Source organism: Galeopterus variegatus, unplaced genomic scaffold (assembly GCF_000696425.1).
Source record: "Galeopterus variegatus unplaced genomic scaffold, G_variegatus-3.0.2 Scaffold4610, whole genome shotgun sequence".
NCBI lineage: Eukaryota > Metazoa > Chordata > Mammalia > Dermoptera > Cynocephalidae > Galeopterus > Galeopterus variegatus.
This window is the reverse complement of record NW_007730721.1, coordinates 33347-55783: the sequence shown is the minus strand read 5'-3', so window position 1 is coordinate 55783 and position 22437 is coordinate 33347. Positions and strand designations below refer to the sequence as shown.

The 22437-nt window shown below is 35.7% G+C and overlaps 1 protein-coding gene across 2 annotated transcripts in view; it reads right to left on the bottom strand.

The window, feature by feature from the left end:
- Positions 1 to 22437, bottom strand: part of RAD23B (RAD23 homolog B (S. cerevisiae)) — a 46503-nt gene that overhangs the window by 22615 nt on the left and 1451 nt on the right. For both annotated transcript variants that reach the window (XM_008587966.1, XM_008587967.1), the window contains exons 2-4: positions 7426 to 7507; positions 4865 to 4944; positions 1849 to 2117 (exon numbers count right to left, since the gene is read on the bottom strand). In XM_008587966.1, coding sequence (XP_008586188.1) covers positions 1849 to 2117; positions 4865 to 4944; positions 7426 to 7507 — 431 coding nt within the window. The remainder of the gene's footprint in view (positions 1 to 1848; positions 2118 to 4864; positions 4945 to 7425; positions 7508 to 22437) is intronic.

Sequence of the window (22437 nt, the reverse complement as noted above, 5' to 3'; positions counted from 1 at the left end):
TATAATCTTGAGAAATAAGAATTAATTAACTGGTGTGCAAAGTTCAAATAAATAAAAGACTCTATCTTCTTTCCTGAATCACTGACCATCAACTCTTTAATGCAACCTCTGTAGGACTGAAAAGTCAGTAATCCTGACTCTTTAGAATAGGTAAATAAAACTGTACTCCTAGGAAGAAAAGAAAAAAAGAGATAATAAAGAAACATTTAAATTGATGATATTAGCACATCAAAATATATTGATCAATTTTGAAATTCTCACACTGTGAGCTTTTTTAAAAGCTTAAAGCATTTAGGAAAAAAAGATATACTGTACAGATTTAATTAGGTTTACAGTATCTAAATGGTTTGGGGAACCAATATCTTAAATTTGTAAGTTCCCTCTCACACACAGAATTGATCAACAGCCCTTTGATGTAATACCTTAACCTGACTGGGTGGCCTCCCACTAAGTAAGACAGTTTCCAGCTATATATGGGAGAGATGGATAAAGTTAGGCAATGGTGTCTCATAGAATGCCTAAAGCAAAGAGTTCCAGGCAAGCACAGGGAAATATTTCATTACTTGAACCTGTGCTGTCTTCTCAGGTTAATCAATTTTTCAGAAAGAGACTGAGTGAGCAGTGAACCAAGTGACTAAGACTCCTCCACAAATGGTTGACTGTGTCAGACACAGAAACCACACTTAAACGCATAACACTAACATGAAAGATCATAACTGTATTCTCTCTGATCATTGTCATATCATAAACACACTGCCATGTCAGTAAATATTTCCAGTCACTGCACAATTTGTGTCTGGTTCTAATTCCAAGGATCATAAAACTACTGCCACTGAGATCCTAAGCTGCACTAAGTCATAAAACACAAATAGCTCTAGTACAAGTGAAGGCAGGCCATAAAATGTCTCATGCTCTTAGATAAAGGTGGGATTCCCACCAAGAGAACTTCCAGCCAAGAGAACACCAATAAAGCATTTGCTTTGGTCATTTTATTGATCATTTGGGGAGAAAAACATCTTTGTCATAAACTGCTCAATAATCCTACCTACCAACTTTCAGCAAGAAATTATTTCTTTCTCCCCAAACATCCCAGCACTTTTTTCCTTTTTTTCTAAAGATCTATACAAGTACACAAAGATATAGAAATAACAGTGAAAAATGGAAACAATCCATAGGTTCAATGAAAGATATGGAGTGAAATATCAACAATTGCTCATACTTCCTCAGTACTTACTGTGTATCATGTACTATTTTATATCTCTGACACTTATTATTTCATTTAATCCTTACAACAACTTTATCAGACAGGTCCTATTGTCACCTACATTTTACAGATGACGGAAAAACCCAAAGATGTTAATTACTTTTCTAAGGTTACAAGACCTAACAAATGTCAGAACCAAACACGATGCTACGCAATGACTGGAAATATCTATGGACATGAAAGGATGCTTATGATATATGACAATGATCAGAAACAACAGATATAGATCAAACACAGATAACAATGACTGGAATAGTAACATCATGTTATTTTATAATCATTGTTCTTTTTGGTTATTTGTATCTCATAATGTCTCTATTCAAAATGAATAATGACTTTGACCCTCTACCCCCGCTCCAAAAAATTAATGCAGAGTGTAGAAATCTGAATTACGGAAATTTGTACCTATATTCTCCTCAGTAAACTATCAAGATAGACACAAGGATATGTTTTAGAGTGCAAAGTTCAGAAAAAGCTTAACATAATAGATAGTCTGATCAAAACAATAATCAAAATAAACATATGCACGAAGCTCTTGTTATACACATATTTTGAGATACAATTTCCTAGAATCCAGTTCACACCTGTCAGTTGATGTTGGGCTAGTAGCCACTGGCGTCTCTGCTGGCTTTTCTGCAGGCTTCTCTTGTTTAGTTGCACTAGCAGGTGCAGGTTCAGAAGATGCTGTTGTTGATGCTGGAGTGATGGATGCAGGTGTGGAAGTGGGAGCCAAAGCAGGGGTGGGGGCTGGGGCCTGAGCCACAGCTGTTGCTGTGGAGGAACTAACTGTGGTAGTGGTGGCAGAATTTGATTGCTGAGTTGTAGCTGGTGCTGGTGTTGTCACTGCTTTGGGCTAAACACATGAAAAAGCAAAATAATGAACTATGACAAAATACTACATTATATTACCTGATCTCTAATTAGGCTGTGTTGTTACAGAATGCTACAAACAAAGGTAACATCAATACAAACTTGTAATCTGAAAATAACTTGTAAGATGACATGACAAATGATTGATATTAGCAATCTTAATCACTTTATTGCTACTTGCAAAGTTCATGAGAACATATATGTTATCTTAATATCAACCTCATTTAGCTTTAGCCAACAATTCAGTCTTCATATCAAATTAACATAAAAAAGCAAAAGAAATCAATACTTAAAAATATATAGAATATGTATCTAAAAGAGGAACCACATAATTTTCCAAAAACAAACTTTATGTACCTTGGTTATAACTTTAAAGGGTCTACTGCCATTTAAAAGTATTACCAAAATAATTTTTTTGAAATGGAAGTATAAATAGAAGTGTGATTATTAATGAACAAAGCTAAGTATTCTGTTGCATTTTAGAAGCAGGAGGAATATCCCAATATTGACTATAAATGAACAGGTACAAGTACAAAGAGGGTAACAACATTCTGAGACCTATATGTAAATAGGAATAAAAAGTCCAAATAAAGTTATAAGCACATGCTCAGCACTACACAAAGATGAAGATTTAGGTTTTTAAGCATCAAAACTATAATAACCAATCTAGATTAAAATGTATTTTAAATGAATAACACCTTAATATTTTCCTTATTTGTGATCAATATAATATTGTAATGTACCATGTTTCCAAGGTCTCTATTGCCACAAAGAATTATTTCAGCCTTATTCTGAGTAGTACAGAGCCCCTCTGCTTTTTGAAGTTCTTCTTGCTTTTGATCTTAACAGGTTTTCCCTCTCTCTTTGTTATAAGGTCATTTCTCATTGCTTCCATAATGCCTAGCTGAAGCAGCCCTTTTCCCCTTCTAATAGTTGGTTTCTACTATTAACTTCAAAATAAAACCACCATGGGTATCATTAAAATCCTATACAAGAATAAACAGACTCCCAAGTATCTATTCCTCAAATAATGTACCTACTCTGAGAACTTTTCTGCTTATTTCTTAGTTATATTCTGAATAGTCAAAGTTACCATGATATTAAAGGAAAAAAGACCAACAACAAAACATCCAAATATGTGGCTACCACATTTTCCATTATGAACAATGTACGATAAAACTAGATGAGAAAACGAGCCAAATAATACTATATTTTCTCATCTAGTTTATTCAGCCCTAAAAATGTAGAAAATTCTGATACATGCTAAAACATATATGAATCTTAAAGACATTATGCTAAGTGAAATAAGTCAATTACAAAAGGACAAATACTACAGGATTTCACTTATATAAGTAACCTAGAGCGGTCAAATTCACAGAGACAGAAAGCAGAATGTTAGCTGCCAGGGGTTGGTGTGAAAAGGATGGGGAGTTGGTATTTAATGGGTATGGAGTTTCACTTTGCGAAGATGAAAAAGTTCTGAAGTTGAATGGTGGTGATGGTTGCACAACAATGTGACTGTACTTAAGGCATTGTACTATACACATAAAAATGGTTAAACTGGTAAATTTTATATAATGCAAATTTTACAACTGGAAGAAAAAAAAAAAAAGCCTCACATGATCCTGCTTCCTTCTATTTAACGTTTAATATTTACTAAGTACTTAAACATAGCAAAATCAATATGGTTCTTATCGGAATTAAAAAAATGTTTAAGTCCAATACGTATAAACTGTTTAGCTGGTTTTTGTTTCCCAGTACAAAAAGTATACAGTAATTAAAATTCATTGCTTCAACTCTATTTTCTACCACTATGAACTATTTTATGACTTTGAAAAAACCCCATATTTACTCCACTTCTGATATTTGATGAACTGGTTTTAATTACCTATTCAAACCTATTTTCAGTGCTACAAGTAATACTGTTCTTTCTCAGATTATGACAATTCAATCCTAAAAATTAATGACATGAGTACCAATCACCACTTCTGTATTTGTCTTAACTCTCCACTTCCTGATTATGGACTAGGTGACTTCAAGATGTTCGTGGAAAACTGAAATTAAAAGATAATACAAATCTTAACAAGAACTTCATTTTGAAGATCCCTTGTATTTTTAAACAAGTATATAAATAAAGCAGTCTCTTAAAGACTACGTTCATTTTCTGCTTTAGAGAAAAATTTTTACTCTTATAAATCATAGCAAATATACTTCAATAAATCACAAAAAAGTTCCTATTTAAAACTTCCTCATAAAAATCAACTCACCATTTCTTTAGTTGCTTTTCCTTTTTTTAGTTTCTAAAAATTTATTCCTTCACTAAGAAATATCACTGAAATAATAAGCTTACATGCCTTTTCTGCCTTGAGGAATTTGTCAGGTCTAGTACATAACTTAGAAAGTTCCCTTAAGGTGCGCTCATTAAAAACTACAGAATAAGAAATACTTATTTAATTTCTGAGCACGTTTTAAAATGATTACATAATTTGTGATTTTACCACCCCAGCAAAAACCATTTTGACATTTTATATTTCAATTATCTTAACTTACATGAAGGTATGTTAAAACTTCAAATGTTGACCCAAAGTTAATTCTTGAAATCTTTAGTAACAATCAAATGCATGTTGGTATGGATGTGTATAAACTGTGTGTCCACTGTGTGAACTTGGGATCATTGTCTTTAAAAAGAATCACATGTATAAAGACATACAGAATGAGACTGAAACTTACTTTTGTCACCATAACCACCACAAAGTTTTTCTCATCAATTTTATATTCTTTGAGAGCAGTATCATCATTGAGGATTTTGCCTAATACATTGAGAGAAACAAAATGCTATTAAAGGCACAGTATCTTTGACTTACACATAACTGAAGTTAAAACAACTTTTTATTAATTAAAGAAAAACATTAACCAATCAGCTAAGATAAAGATAAATGGAAAAGCCTTAGTTAAAAGGGCTTAAGTATTTGACTAAAAGATGCTCAACATATATATGGTTACGTAATGCCAAGCAATTTTAAAAATGTACTACTTTATGTCATATATATATAAGACGTGCTGGACAAGGAAATATGAAATAGATCCTGAGAAAGGGGCGATCATGAAGACAAAGTAAACTCAATATTGTGATTGCTGAGGGGTCTACTGAAGAATAACCTATATTCTTTCCTGATGGGAGGAACAAATTCCTGCTCCCCAAAATACCACACACATGACAAATGAGAAATGTTCCAATGCTATGAAAGTGAGACAGTACAAAGCACTTCAGAAAAATGAGGTGGTATATACAAGAAAAGGTAAGATAACATAGAACTCAGTACTGCACAAAAAAGTACACAAGACTATGGTCATGCTGAAGGCCAAATATTAGGACTCCTTGAGGTTTCCCTTTCCTTGACTTAGTTTTCCATTTTTAAAAGTTACTGAATCAAAATCTGTAAGCATTAAAAAAGAAAATCTACTCTGTGTAAGAATGAGAAAAGAGGGCAAGACTAAAAGCCAGAAATTCAAATTTTATGTCAGCCTCTCTAGGCTTCTGAATCCTGACCTAGAAAAATGGTGGTGTTGGATCTCAAAGCCAGCGTTTCCTCTAAACTATCTCAGTCAAGGAAATACTACTAAATCTCTATCCAGGAGAAGATAAGAAACCACAGGCAACCAAGGACCCACCTTACTGATATCTGCAGTGACAGTGTTCAATATTTCCTTTGCAGAACAAAGAAGAGGGAATTGTCTACTAATTTTGGATATTTATCAAGTCTTTTTTTTCCTAACAGGCCAGTCTTAATGTCCCTTTTGACTGTGCTAGTCCTCTCCTTCGAACCTCTTGAGCCTTGGAATTAAAATGAAGGGCTGGAGACTGTAAGTCCCCTGAGGCTGCAGTCATCAGTCAGACACCCGGGACCCAGCTGAGGCTGGCCCATGACCTCTGGGAGTGCAGTCTAACTCTTTTTCCTCACTTTCTTCCTAACCAGGGAGTGGCTCAAAGAACAATACGGCAACCTATTTTTTTTTTTTTTTTCTAATAGGATGACCGGTAAGAGGATCTCAACCCTTGGCTTGGTGCTGTCAGCACCACGCTCAGCCAGTGAGCAAACCGGCCATCCCTATATAAGATCCGAACCCGTGGCCTTGGTGTTATTAGCACCACACTCTACCGAGTGAGCCATGGGCTGGCCTGGTCAAGTCTATTTTTAACATACATTTTCCTGGTTACTAATGAGGCTAGTTAAATTTGCAATTTCCTGTTCATATTCATTGCTGCTTTTTTATTGGATTACCCTTTCCTTATTGATTTCTAACACTTCATATACTCTGTATATTAATCTTTTTTTCTTCTGTCATTTATTTATATTGTCTTTTGACAGGTAAGGTTTCCTGTATTCTTCTATCAATTTTTGTTAAAATTTAATTTTAAGGGAATGATTCCAAGTACATTAATAAACACTATCAGTATAAATGCTTTCAATTCAATAGATTAAAAAGATACTCAGATTAAAAACACAAAACCCAATTACATGATGCTTACAAAAGATAGAACTAATAACATCATTGGGTGAAAAAATATATAGTCATCCCTCAGTAACTGGGCATGATTGGTTTTAGTATCCTCCCCTCCCCACCCCCATGGATACCAAAATCCCCAAATAGTACCTTATATAAAATGACATCCTATACGCATATAACCCATGTACATCCCCCCATATCCAGTACTTTCAATCATCTCTATACTTATAATACCTAATACAACGTAAGCAGTTGTTATACTGTATGAATTCTACAAATACATATATAGGCAGCTGACCAGTACAGGGATCCAAACCCTTGACCTTGGTGCGATCAAGATCATGCTCTAACCAACTGAGCTAACCGCCAGCCTGTATTATTTTTTAAATATTATTTTTTTCCCCAAAATACATTTTTTTGGGGCAACTGGCCGGTACAGGGATCTGAACCCTTGAACTTGGTGTTATAACACTGCATTCTCACCAACTTAGCTAACCAGCCAGCCCTCCCCCAAATATTTTTGATCTGTGGTTGTCTGATTCTGTGGATACAGAACCCATGGATATGAAGGGCTGACTATATAGGGTAAATGTGAATAAAGAGAAGATTGAATATTAATATCATATTCAAATGGCTGCTCTTTCTCTACTTCTATCTGTATGACCATGTTTCTGATGGAATCAATTTGAATATACTACAATTTGTAAGATAACATTTCTAAAACTAAAATAATATCACTGTAAGCAAGATATGGCATATTAATTTCAATATTTAATTCATACCTGCATAAATTAATTTTTGACCTGCTACTGGAAAGGCATCTTTCCCCTTTTCAGATTCAATCTTCTCTTTCAGTGCTTTTACCTATAGGAAAAATAAAAAAAATTTTGAAAAAGACTAAACAAAAAATGACAATCCAGAATCTGAATGATGCAAGGTAAATTTTTTATATAATTATTAATGCTTCCAAAAACCCAAAGACCACGTCTTTCTAATATTATATCCAAAAAAGACTTATGACTGATCCACATTATTAGGTACAATAGGCATAAACTGTTTTAACACCATGTGTTACATATACATAGATTTTTAAAACTTTACTAGTTAACTTGATAAATTAATTTAAAATAAAGTTTTCAACATCAAAAAGTTTTGATTTGCATAAAGTTTATGGGCTTATTTCCCACTGAGTAAGTAAAGGAAAGCTCTCTAATCTAAAAGGGCTACGAAATAAAACACTTTCACCTACAATAAGAAGAATACTTCAGTGTTAAGGGCCAAAATGTAAATGTTAAAAGGCAAATGACTCATTTTAAGAGTGTGGTAATGTTTCACTATAATCACCCATGGGGGCTTTATAAAGACCAATTAAAACAATCTGTGAGGGTGGGGCCTGAAAATCAGGATTAAAAAAAAAAAAAAAAAAAACTTTAAAGGTGGTTCCAAAGTTCAGCCAAGGCTAAGTACTATTGGACTACTTAAATTATCTTAAACAAGTAGCTTGGCTTCTCACAGCATCAGTCTCATCTAATAAAGTAAGAGGGTTTGGAATAGATGACCTTCACAGTCTCTTCAGTTCCTAAAATTATGCGACAACAGGCTCATTAGAAAGTACTCAGAAAAGGAGTCTAATCATCTCTATATTAAAAAAACAAGGCCAGGAGACTTGGCTTTCCCATGTGCCCTAATGGAACTACTTTTATTACTTTAAAGGCATAAGAATCAAGGGGGAAAATTCCATTTCCTTCAATTTCCCAGAATACTTCTGAAAATTGTCTAATTTGACTATTCTGAGTTTTATGTGAAAAACTGTGACAGAAAAGGATAGAAAGATAGGGTTCTTTTGTACAATTAAAGTGATAGTGAGTGTATCTTCTAAAATAAAAGAAATATTTACTTAATGTTAAGTATATCAACATATTCAATTTTACATAAACCTTAACTCTGAGACCAATGGAAATATCATCCAGTCAATTTTAAAGATGAGGAAATGGAAATAAAAAGGTTAAATCACCTACCCCAAAACACACTGCTACTTAATGGCAGCGAGAACTGAAAATCATCTCTTATAATGCCAAGCTTTAGAGCAGAGTATTCTGCAAACACCACATAAATCACCCCTCCTACACTGATCTTCCTGAAATGGGTCAGTAACATCACTGCTATTCTGATGTTCCCCAAGGTAGAAATCCATAAATCTCTATACACTATTTTCCACAGATCCAAATTTCAAAGGTAAAACTAACACAAGTAAAACTTCTTTAAAAAGAACTCAGAAAATCATCCCAACATCAGTCAACTCAGGACATAAATTACATGTCTTTATCCAATTCAGTATATTGCTTTTCCATTAGATGATAAGACTCTATGCTAACTGTGGTTCAGAATAAAAGCACAAGGAGTCCACAACTTCTTTTACAACTCTAGGAGTCACCCTGCGGTAAGACCCTATCAGGTGATCTGAGAAGACAAAAGTCATTATTTGCTTTTTCACTCTCATTCTCTGGGGAGTATACAGTGCAGTTTTCCAGAGGCTTTATTTTATTTTATTTTATTTTTCTTCTTTTACTTCCAGAGGTTTTATGATATCACAAATCAAAAGCACATGAGACTCCAGCTATCTCCTATTAAGCCAATCATATTTGCAAAAAATAAAATAAAATAAAACAATGTCAATCTTCTCACTACTTTGTTGTTGTTTCAGAAAAGTTATTTTTCACAAAAAAATTAATTATAACATTTAATAAATTTATTATTATTTTTCTTTTTTTTTGGTGGCTGGCTGGTAACAGATCTGATTATTTGTAAATGAAGTTTAAAAAAATTACTCAGTTTTAATTTTCAATATGGTAAATATCAATAAATATAAGCATGCAGACAAAAGTTATTTTGGTGTCCTCAATAATCTTTAGGTGTGTAAAAGAGTTTTGAAACCAAAAAGTTTGAGAACTGCTTGTTATCATACAAGCCCAAAGTCAATTAAGTGATGGCAGAGCATGGTAGGAGTGCTCTGCGGTGAATGGTAAATTTCTTTTCAAATTTGTTTATAGAGGGAGAAATAAGATGCAATATTTGAGAGTGTGATTACTTTGTGAAAACCACAAATGAATTACAGACCACATGTGTCACTATGAGTGAATCCAGTTTTCAGAACAGTAAACAGTGGATGCTCAATTTTCATGTGCTGAATGAATAAAGGAATATAGCACAGAAATATGTGAAGAAAAAATACATGAACAAAAAGTAAAAGATAAGAAAAATAAGCAGGAATCTCATTCTTGAAAGGTTAGAATGAGCGTGGTAATTAAAACAGATTAAAATATATACATACAGTTCTCTATCCAAAAGAAATTATATTTTTGTTTCCAGCACTCACAGAATATTTACTTTTTAAGTAAATATTTAAAGTATGTCTAATATTCTTAAATTTAGATGATAAAAAATATTTTACTATGTTTCAAAAAGCAGACATACTTTCTAGCTTTATATACCAAAAAGAAGGGAGGAGGGAACAACAAGAACAAAATCCCTGTAAGTTAGGAAAAGTAGAACAACAACAACAAAAGACCTCAACAAAATCATTTATCACTAAATAACTTTTGCTTCAAAGATATGAAAACTGCGATTAAAAAATATTAAGAACATAACAATGAGAACTCTGCACAAATCAATAGTTTTATGATTTAGCTAAAGTAATCATAGACTAACACTAAAAATGTTTATTATTAAACAAAGAAGAAAAATTAATAAGCTAAGCATGCAATTCAAATAGAAAAAACAAGACAAAAAAGCAAAATGCAAATAAATTAGAAAAGAGAAAAGGTTCAAAATGGTTCTTGTGCCAATAAAAAAATGGTCAAATGACAGGGGCAGTCAATTGACAATTACACAGTCAATAAACAGAATAGTTCAGCCTCATTAGTAACCAGAAACACAAATTTTGATGTTACACGTTATTAATCCAATACACTGACATACTGGAAAAAGACTGTTTTGAACAATTCTTGGTATTAACAAGTGTGAAGAGATAAATTCTCAGGATCAGAGTATCAAATAATTACAAATTTTAAGGCCAATATGCCAAAACACCTCAACATTTTTAAGGGAGAGGGCATTCGACCCAGCAATACCACGTAAAATAATGTATTAAAGAAAATAACTGGACTAGATGTTGAGCCGGGTCCAAAATTCCCGCATTGTTCCTTGTTCCTTAACTTCAACACAACCAATGATCTTTACTTCCAATCCATTTAAATTATCTAGTCACGGGACACAGGATGAATTCTGTCATCCCAAAACTGTTCTACCTGTGCAATTATAAGTGACCAATCCTCTATTCCTAGCAGCTCTCAGTAACTGTTCACTACACTTGGTCTTGAACCTCATTAAGACTGTGGTCCCTAAAGCTTCTACTTGAATTTCCATCTTCATTAGCAGCTCTATGCAGCTTAGATGACCCTGCCATCACTTCTATCACCTTCTTCCTAATATCACAAACTCCCTTGTCTTTTTGCTGCTCCTGCCAGGCAAAATTCCTTATTTGGACTAACACAGCTGAATTTATTTCCATCAGTACTCAACCACTAAAATTTACTTCAACCATTCTGTGGTGTCAGTGTCCTACCTCACTTAGCCAACAAATCTTCCTCTTTTATCTATCTAACTGACTGCCTATCCACATTTATATCCAGTCTTCAACTGGAGAAAAGGAAAGATATATTCAATTTTTTGTTCCCCCTAGTTAGCCCTCTCCTCCATTCTCCAAAAGGATATTTCAAACTAGCACTCTCCTCTAAATCTGGTTCTCAGCACCCTCCCTCTCTCTGTAGACGACCAGTTTCTACTTTACTCAAAAAATAAAAGACATCAGAGGAATTCATCTTCAACTTTGTTGCACCCAGATCCACCTACTTTCCTTTTCAAACTAGCACTCTCCTCTAAATCTGGTTCTCAGCACCCTCCCTCTCTCTGTAGACGACCGGTTTCTACTTTACTCAAAAAATAAAAGACATCAGAGGAATTCATCTTCAACTTTGTTGCATCCAGATCCACCTACTTTCCTTCCTGCCTATTAATGAAAGAGGCATCCCTTTCAAACAATTCTTACCATCTGTCCTCTGGTTTCCCCTGCTTATGTTTTCCAGTACCTTGCTAGATTCATTATGTTTTCTACCATCCCCCAGTATCCCCCAGCTTTATTTTCATTCTCTCCCTCAAAACCAGCTCATCTCCATTCACACTTAAAAAGACCCAGATATCTATCATCTTAAAAACAAAACCAAATCACTTCACAACTCCTTGTCTCCTCCTAGCTACACTCTTCTCTTTTATTCTCAAGCATTCTTCAAAAAACTAAATACATTGTCTTTACTTACCTGCAACCCCACACCTACTGTACAGAAGAGCTGACAAACAGAAACAGACTATATTCTCATTTTACTGCTTATTTTCTCCAGTAGTGCCTACTCCCAAAACCCCATTATTAAGACTGCTCTTACTAACATCACTGAATTTTACATCATGATCAGACACTTTTTCCTTCCCTACCTTACTGTCACACTGGACAGTACTGACCTTTCCCTGTTTCATACTGCCATCCCTTGACTTCCATAATGCCATACTTTTTTGGTTTTCCTCTCTCTCTGTTCACTCCTTTGTGAAATCCTCTTCCTTGGCTAGCCCTTCAAGTGTTACTTAGGGTTATACCCAAGGCTCCCTTTCCATCTACACAGATCTCCAGGATAATCCATCATATCTACTCCTACTTTAAATAACCATCCAGATGTCATCTGTATTTCTAGCCCACCTCTCTCGCCCTGACTTTCAGTTATGCATACACAACTCTCTACTGGACTCTTTCACTGGAGGTCCCATAGACATTTCAACCATAATGCATTTGCTGACGGATGGCTTCTAGATTAGTTTGTCTAAATCTTCTCTAACCCAACCAAATTGAACAAACTTTAAAACAGCTTAGAAAGAAAGGCCTTCTTCTTTCTGGATGCTTCAAACAAGGAAGAAGTAGCAACGCTGCACAAGGTTTCTCTGCAAAAGGCTATGGCCAGTAATGGATGCAATTATGATGTTGAGCCTCGTGCCAATGCTCCCATTCCCATAAATCATCTGAACAGAATGGACGTAAAACCCAGCACTAAAGTCCTAGTAAATAACCAGGGCTACTTTATCTAAGGCCGATAAACAAGAAACAAGGACTGAACTTTCATTTTGCTGCTTACTTCTCCCCTACATAAAGAATGTGACTGTATCATCAACTCAACTAGAGACAAAGCATGATTAACACTCCAGAAATCAAACTTTTTTCTAGACACACACTTCTCTCTTAAGAAATTGTGTATTTTAAAACAACACAGTTGGCATGGCTTTTATTTTTTCCCCTAAAGGGAGACAATCGTAATAGTCTATTTAAAAGTGTCAACACAAAGCTAAACTTAACATTTAATTATTTTCTAATGTGAACACAACAATGCATTTCCATTGGCACTACTCTAGTTCGGGCCAACAACCATTAAAAGTAGTCATTTCTGTTCAACAAATTTAGGTTGTATGTTTGAAATATCAAAATAATATCTTGTAAATGATAGTCCCATGACAGTAGTATGATGTGCTGCCATGTCAATCTTCTTACATAGCACTTTGCATAAGACTTCTAGGGCTATTGCTTGTTGATCAGGCCAGCAACTGAATATTCATATAAAAATTCAGCTTTCTCAATGTTACAGTATATTTTTCCTTATCACTTTTGTAACTATATTGCTCCTTATTACTGTTGTAACTATGTATAATAAAAATAGTGTAAGCTTTAATGAGAATATAGAGCCTGAATGAGTAACAGCTAATGTATGCTGTGGACTTGCCATGTGCCAGGCAGTGTACTAAGAGCCTCACAACGATTAACTCTTAATCTGCACTACATCTCCATGAGGCTGTAATAGCCAGCCTCCAATATGGCCCCCAATGACCTCCTGGAATTCAAGCATTTGTATACACCCTTCCCATACTGAATTATGGTCAGTCCACAAGAACAATAAAATACTGCTGAAGTGAAAGTGTGTGACTTCTGAGGCAGGTTTATAATATAAAAGCCGTTGCTTCCATCCTGCTCTCTTGGGTCACTCACACTGAGAGAAGCCAGCCACCATGTCATGAGGACACTCAAGCAGCCTGGGGAGAGGCTCATATGGAGAAGTGAAGCCTCTAGTTAACAACCAGCACCAAGTTAGCCATGCGAGGGAATCACTTTCGAGGGGAATCCTCCAGCTACAGTCAAGCTTTTAAATAACTGTAGCACTTATGCAACTTCATGAGAGATTTTGAATAAGAACTACAGAGCTAAGCTACGCCTGAATTCCTCACTCACAGAAACTATGAAATAGTAAAAATTCATTGTTGTTTTAAACCACTAAGTTTTGACATAATTCATTACACACTAACAGTAACTAGTACATAGGTAAATACTATTATTATCCTCATCTTTTGATGGGATACTAGGTACATGAAACAGAAAGGTTAAGTACACAGGCTCTGGAGGCAGGATGCCAGAATTTGAATCCCGGCTAGTTATTCATATAGAAGTTGCTATCTGTGAACAACAAATACTGTTAATATTTCTGAGCACTGATTCAGGCAATTTTAAGGCAACCCATTAGCTTTCGATCCAATAATTCCACATCTAGAAATCAATGCTAGAGAGATGCTCACATATTACTTAAAAGACAGATGTATAACGTATGCACACTATAGCAATGTTTTTAATACTAAAAACTGAAAACAACAATAAAAAAAGATAAAGAAAAAAACAAAAAAACAGAAAGCAACCCTAAACATCCACCAAGGCAAAATGGTAAAATAAATCAGATATATATATTATTTGAATACTATGCAATATAAACAAATGAATGAAATATTTACAATTATCTTTAAGAAGATAAGGTAGCTGCTAAACAATTCATTTTTTAAAAATAAACAGTGTAACTGTGTTTATGTATTATGTGTAGATGTATTTTTTTTTTTTTTTTTTTTTGTCTTTTTCCGTGTCCGGCAACGGATCGCAACCCTCAGTGTTGCCCCCGTACCGGACCGGGGACCGGCAACGGGATTGCAACCCTCGGTGCTGCTCCCGTGCCTCGCTCAGTCAGTGAGCGGGAACCGGTCCGTATGTGGGATCTGAACCCTCGGGCGGGAGCGCCGCCGCGCTTCCCAAGCGGCGCACTATCATCCAGTGCACCACCGGGCCGGCCCGTGTAGATGTATTTTTTAAAATGACTTGAAGGATTTACAGAATCTACAGTGGTTACTTACAGCAGGGGCAAAAGCCTTTCACTTTTTACTTTATATACTTTATTCACTATAACAAGCCTGCACTATTTTAGTAATTTAAGGGGAAACTGGAGTTTAAAAGAAAAAAAAAATCTTATTGCACCCCCTGCACCAATGCTTACTAATATTATACGAGAATGTACCACAATTTTGAGAGATTTCATCCCTCCCCCCAAAAAAGTTTGAGGCAGCACTCACACTACTTAGCCTAGTTAAATTAAAAAATAATAATAGCAATTAATTTTGGCAACTAACCAAAGCAAAGAAAAGAGATTCTCAAAGTCAAATATGTTTACAAAAGGATTTCACAGATTTACAACAGAGTGGGTACAGCTTTTTCCTTTTTGGTTCTTTGGGTAGTATCCTTCCATTTGAGAAACAGGCACAAGGCACCAAGGAGCATTTCCTAAATTTCTCCCCCAATGTAGGTCCTGCTGGTTCTAGAAACTGAATTGACTATAAAGATGTCAGCTGACTTCAATGCAAACTGGAAAAGTCTCCCTACTGGATCCAAAGAATGGAAGAACATTGTCCGCCCCCCCCCCCCCAAAAAAAGAGAGAGACTTCAAAAAATCGAAATAATAGAAAAAAGAAAAAAAATCGAAATAATAACTGATAGTATAATATTAATTACGTTAAGAAAAAACAGTAAACAAAGGTAATCCTCAAATTGGGGTATGACCCAAAAGGTTATTATTTTAAATACACAATTTAAAACCCAGAATCCATTTTTCCCACACAAACTATGTAAAATGGTATTTAGGCTCCTAAGCCAACCTATACATGCCAATTTAATCTATTCTAAAATACATTCCTAACAGTATGGTTTCAAGAAAACCAAAATAAACACAGGAATTGGAGACTGAGAAAGTATTACTCCCAAGATACCTTTTAAAGTTTCTATACAAGCAAAGAATAAATCTCTCCAGTTCACTACAAAAACTAAGCTGCCTACCTAATTCAACCAGAACTGTGTGGGGGAGGAGGGGTGACAACAATTTTATATACCTGCTGAAACATCTAGGACCTGTTCGTGTATATTAGTTATTTCCTGCTGGTCTGACCTCCTCTACTGGGACAGGTTTATGTAACGTTTAAAGGGTTTCTAAAGTTCATTTAGTTGTAAAATTAGCTTTCTGAGACACTACACAAGGACTTTATCTAAACTTACAGGGAACAGATAGTGTAGTGTACTTTAGCAGGATTCACTGTGCAATAGCAGGCTTAAATTTAGCACATTTCTTTCAAAAATTAGTAGAAATTTTAAAAGGTGAAAGATTTATGCGATCTGAAGAGAAAACATAGTATGGAATTTTACATGTTATCTATCAAAACAACCTCAATTTTCAAGCCAAAATGGCAGGACCTTGTTCACTATTCTTACACACTCAAAATCAGTGATATGTCAAGCTAGGAGAACAAGAGAATCTCATTCACACATAGCAAGTAGTACAGCCAGGAAACTCAGGCAGTCTGGCTCAAGTCATGCTATGATGACTCTTCCAAGAGTGACTATAATCATTGACCCCATTTCAGCTGCCCAAGGGTAGAAGTAGTAACATGACGGGAGTGAGGACCAGTAAAAGATTGGATCAAATGGATTACAGGTCTCATTAGAGTTGGAATCAGAGGAAATGTAGAGCGGGATGCTAAAAACAGATTACTAGGAATGGGGGAAAGCTACAGTTACTAGTAATGATAAGGGCTAGTTACTAGTCATGAGACTGAATTATTGAGGTAGAGTAAAGGAAGAAAAATCACTGGATAAGAGGAGATTAAGGAATAGAAGGCAAGGGTATAGGGAAGACCACCTTTCTTTCTGAAAGATATTAAAACTACCTGGGCGAGTTATAAGTCACCTTGGTTTTCATTTCTTCTCTTTAAAGCATACACTATTACATATTTTTCACAATATGTAGCATGGGTTTTTTTTTAAACAAGGCCTACCACATACTATGAAGCTCAGAACTATTGTGATCAATTTCATATTTTTATTCTACAGATAAAGGCAGCTGCAGCAGGAAAAAGGATAATGCCGAGGATAATTAACAAAGTATGTCCACAGTTACTATCTCAATTTCCTCACTTCCCATGCATTCCTCAATCCACTTTCTATCTAGCTTTCTGGTCTCACCTATACTAGGAGACAGCTCTCATCAGGGTCACTAATGACCTCCAAGTTGCCAAAACCAAAGGTTATATCCGTTCTTCTCTTATTTTTAATTTCTCAAGCACTACAAACATTTGACTGTTCCTTCCTTCTTGAAAACATTTTCTTTTCTAGGGTTCTTGCTACCTCAAACGTTGCTCCTTGACTGGCCTTTGTTCAATCTTTACATGTTCCAGCATCCCAGGATTCAGACCTGGGCTGCATTCTACTACGTAGCAACATTATCACCAAGGTTCCACAATTACAGAAGCACAGAAGCTAATTAATTACATACAATAACTTAAACATTAGGGCTCAATTTTCTCAAGGAGCAGGAACTGAAAAAGACTAGTAGATGATGTCATCTAGTCCCGTGGCTTGAAGTTAACCATATATGCAGGCTATTTTCATGTCTCTATCTCCAGCCCAAACTCCTCTCTGGAATCCAGACTCAACAAATCTCGTCATCTCCACTTGAATGTTTAATGTTTAATTAGCATCTTAAACCTAAGTCTTAAGTTCCCATCCAACCTCCAATCCTGCTCTTCTCTTAGCCTTCCACATCTCACAAAAGAACACAAGTATTGACACATTTATGCAAGCAAAATCTAGGCATAATCTTTGATTCTTCAATTTCCCTCACTCCAACCCATCAAAAAATCCTCACAACTCTTATCTCCCCACACATATCCCAATTCCATCTACTTCTCTCCATCTCCACTCCTACTGTCCTGGTCCAAGCTGCAACTGCTTAAAACTACTACACAAGCCTCCTAACTGTCTCCCTGCTTTCACTTTTGCCCACCCTATCCTTTCTCTGCAGAGCATCAAAGCAACCTTTTAAAATCATAAATGAGATATTTCTCCCCTCTTACAAAGGCTTCCATTTTACCTTGAAAAACCATAGCCTACAAAGCCTACAAGCCCTGGCCACTTGCCTAACTCTCTAATTTCTTCCTCCTCTTCCCCTCACCTCAGCAATACAGGCCTTTTTTTTGATTCCCAAAAACATACTCTTAAAGGTCTTTGCTCTAGCAGTTCCCTATAGAAAACTCTCTCACCTCTGAATGCTCATTATTATTCAGATCTCAGTTTAAATGTCACCTTATTCAGAAAGGCCTTCTGTGAGTAGTCAATTTAAAAGCCACTCAGTCAAGCACTAATACATCACCTGACCACCTGACCCTATTTCAATTTTCTACATAGCACTTTCCATTACCTGGTTTTTAAAATTTGTTTTTCGGACTGTTTTATCCCACTAGAAAGTACACACCATGACAGCAAGACCTGACATCCAGTGGATACTCAACAAATATCTATTAAATAAATAGACATGCAAACACTACATTGAGGGATCACTGACTTGACAGCTCACCAAAATAATGTATTCAATTCACGCAAAAGATTAAAAACCCCCTGTGTGCCAGGTATTGAAAGAGCAAAAGTCTGGCAGAAACTATACAGGATTTCCCAGTTTCTTTCTGTATTTTGTTCTACCAAAATGCCAAGAACCCTTAATTTCACCTCTGTGATACAGTATTTTAATATATTTATTATTTAATGCTTCAATAATATAGGAAACTTCTATGATAAGACACTACTATTGCACATCTAGCATGACTATATTGAAAAGACAATAAACCACAATAGGAACAATTCATTAATAAATGATGGCTAGCAAATACTGCACACAGAACAAACACTAAAGCAGTATTTTATAACAATTACCAACATGACAGAGAAACTACGACATGAGGTACTTGTTTGCAGATTATTGTACAGCACAGTAAATATGCTGTCTATAGAAATTAAAACTACTGTATCTTACAATCAAAAATATCCAATGTATATACACAGTTTTAATGTCCTTTAAAGTCTCATTTCAAATTCACTGTTTTTTGGGGTTTTTTTTTTCCCAGCTATTCATACCATATAACCAGTGTCAAGGGTTAGCAGATTGCAGGATTACTCTCTATACCACACTCTTTCTTGTCATCATTTCAGTGATGCAATAAAATACTGCACTGTACTGCAATTATCTCATAATTTTTATTCTTTAATTTGCCTGTTCTTAATTAATGGCTTTAAGCAACAGCAATACAAAAAACTAGGTGATTTTGGACCTGAGCTCTCTAAGTGTCCATCACACTACCAAACTTCAGAACTAAAAAAAATTTTATAGTAGGCCTATTAGGCGTCTCAGAATGCTTTAGTGTGTAGGATACTTCAATTTTTCCCCACAATTTTTAAACAGTAAATCATCTATTTAAAATAGAACACCACGCAATGAAGAAAATCTCTTTTAGTAATGGTATCCCCACCCCACATATACCACCATCTCGTTTTGTTTCTATACTGTTTGAATATTTTATAAGGGATACAATACTATCATAAAAATAAAAAGAGCTCTGTAAAGGTTAACACTAAAGGAAGTGCACAGTGATGGTCAAATGATACAAAATGGTTAAGAAGTATAAGAAAGTTTTGCTAGTTAAAAAAAAAAGTGGAAGCGGGGAAATGACTTTCAACTTTCAAAAACTAGAGCAAAAAAACCAAAAAAAAAACCAAAAAACACCTTAAATACAAATTCTCTTGCTTTTTCCACTTTATACATACCCTACTCTACAGCCACTAAGCCCTGACTAGGTCAATAAAGCTCCCAGAAGACGCAGACCTCGTCCTACATGTCCCTGTACTCCTCTAGTCCTGTCAGCAAAGCTCACTAAACATTTAATTGTTCAACAAATAATCACTCCCAAGATTCTCTTTATCTCTCAGTCCTTTCTCTCACTTTTGCTCATTCTCATCTCAAGCTCACAAGAGTTTCCATACTGGCTACCTTAAGTTACTTAACTTTCTTAGCTCCTTCTACATAAAAATCAAAGACAAACCTTTGAGCAGCCAAAATACAGGTCTCAGAGGACAAGATCGGTTCACTGTAGATATCCCTATAGGTCTCACTAAAATCCTATTTTTTCTTTATTTTAGATGTATTTCTAATATCATCGGTTACCTAGATCTCACAACAAATTAAAAACAGTACATTTAGAATTGCCCTAAATTAATATTATTTTCATTAAAAACATTAATTAAAGCCCAGTATAAAGATGGAATTAAAATAGTTACCTTGAAAAGCATTCCTGAAACTTAAACTCAAAGCCACTAAAATAAAAACTGACAAGTCATTTTAATGTAAATGGTCCAAATATCAAAAGCTATGTTTTTTCTTTATGTAATTTCTTGCTCCGGAGCAACAGTATTAGTTTTTATATTTATATTAATATCAACAAAATTATATTTACATAAAAAGTAACAAAAATCTGAAGAAGCCACTCTGACAATGAACTTTTTGAAAATATATTTCTAAAAGTATAACTTATTACATTCCATAACTTATTACATTCCCTTGGAAATAAAACGGAGAGCAGCAAATGTAGTTAAGAATTTAAACAAATACAACACTGCCTTTAAGATAATTATGTGTAAAGTGCCTATCGAGCTTATCAAACCTTATAGAACAAATATTTCGGTGGAGCTGTGGAGTCACAGCATAACTGCAATAAACCCAGATATTAAAAACAAAAACAAAAAACCTCCCTTAAGTTTCAATAATTCTTGAATTAATTCTGAGTATTATAAGATGATAAAGTTACATTTATTACCACAAGGAACCAAAATCAAATAAGCATTTTATGTAGTTTTATCTGAAATTATTGAACAGAAAACTGCATTTTAACTTTCTTCCTTTAACTTATTGTAAGTATATACTAAGCAGTAATGGAATATTCAAGAAGAGTTTGATTCTATTATCAGTCTATTCTAATATCAGTCCACAGGATGTTGTCAATTATTTCTGAGGACATTGAAAAGTTTCTCATATATAATTGGTATCTCCTGTACCTTTAGAATTTATCACACAGCAAACATCTACATATCTTGAAATCAAATCATTTGTGTCAGAATTCCAAAAAAGCTAATTGTTTCTTCAACAATTATAGATGTAGAAAACTTCGTAAGACTAAATGAGACATATAAAACGTAACATATCTTCACTCAAAGGTAACCATTTATTAAGTGAATGATTCCATTTGTTGACTACCAACTAAATACCACTTAATCCACACATCTCTGCAAGGCAGATATTATCCCCTTTGTACAGAGTGTGAAACGGAGAGTAATTTGCCCAAGATCACAGCGAATGAGTTACAGAGCGATAAGTGGAACTCAGGTCTATTTAGCACCAAGATCCCCGAATTCCACCCAAAATAGAATCAACTGTTTTTTAAAATATAGATGGGCAGAAAGTTGCTAGTTTAAACTTGGCATTATGACAATCTTAACGGTGTATAGCATCACAATTACAGAACATAAGCAGTAACTTTACAATCCTGTCATTTTTAGAATCCCCACATAAAGTTATATTGACTTCAACATAGTGTCTTTTTGCAGTCACAAATACAGAAGATGGCATGAGAATTTACCACGTGGATTTCCGAAGCGTTTAAGATTTTAACTGCAGAAGAGACTCAGTTTTTACTCTCCCTCCCCCCCGCCCTTGAAATGCTATTTGGGGGATCGGAGGAGGGTGCAGGATTCCAACTCCTATAATTCCAATACTCGTTAAATCTGGCGTTGAGTTTGAGCCTGGATTCGAAGAGTTCTAATGCAAAAATCTTCACCACCAAAGAAGCCTCAAACTACAATCTACATACGAGCTTGGGTTCGGTGGAGGGAGGACGGCAGCAATACGATTCAAGACATATGCAAATAAAAGGGTTAACAATTATTGGGGGTAGGGGGCAAAGAATTCAATTCCACCACCACCTCTCACTCGGCGGCAAACAGAACCTGATACTTTTTTTTTTTAGGTTCATCATCTCGGGTTACCACCAACTCCTAGACCTTAGCGCCTAACCAGGTCTACGCAGGAGTAGTGGCGACACCTATATCTCCCTCCCCCACTAGTGCACCCACACCAGAAAGCCTGGCTTCACGGCCGAGGCTGCCTCGACCTCCCCTCCCCCTCCGGCCCCACTACCACGAGCTCCTAGGTTGAGGCCTCCTGTGCCCCGCGGGTGTGTGTGCTCCACACCATCTGCCCCCATGCCTTCGGCGTCCGGCCACTGCTTCCCATTCCCCAGCCACAAAGCCCGGGAGGGCCGGTCCGCCGCACGCTGCTGGGGCTGGGACCCGAAGCCCTAACCGCGCCGGGGGCCCGAGCCAGGTGCCCCTGAGGCTTTCCCAGCTCAGGCGCGCCGCCGCCCCCAGCGCAGGCCCAGCGCGACCTAACTGTCTCCCTGCTTTCACT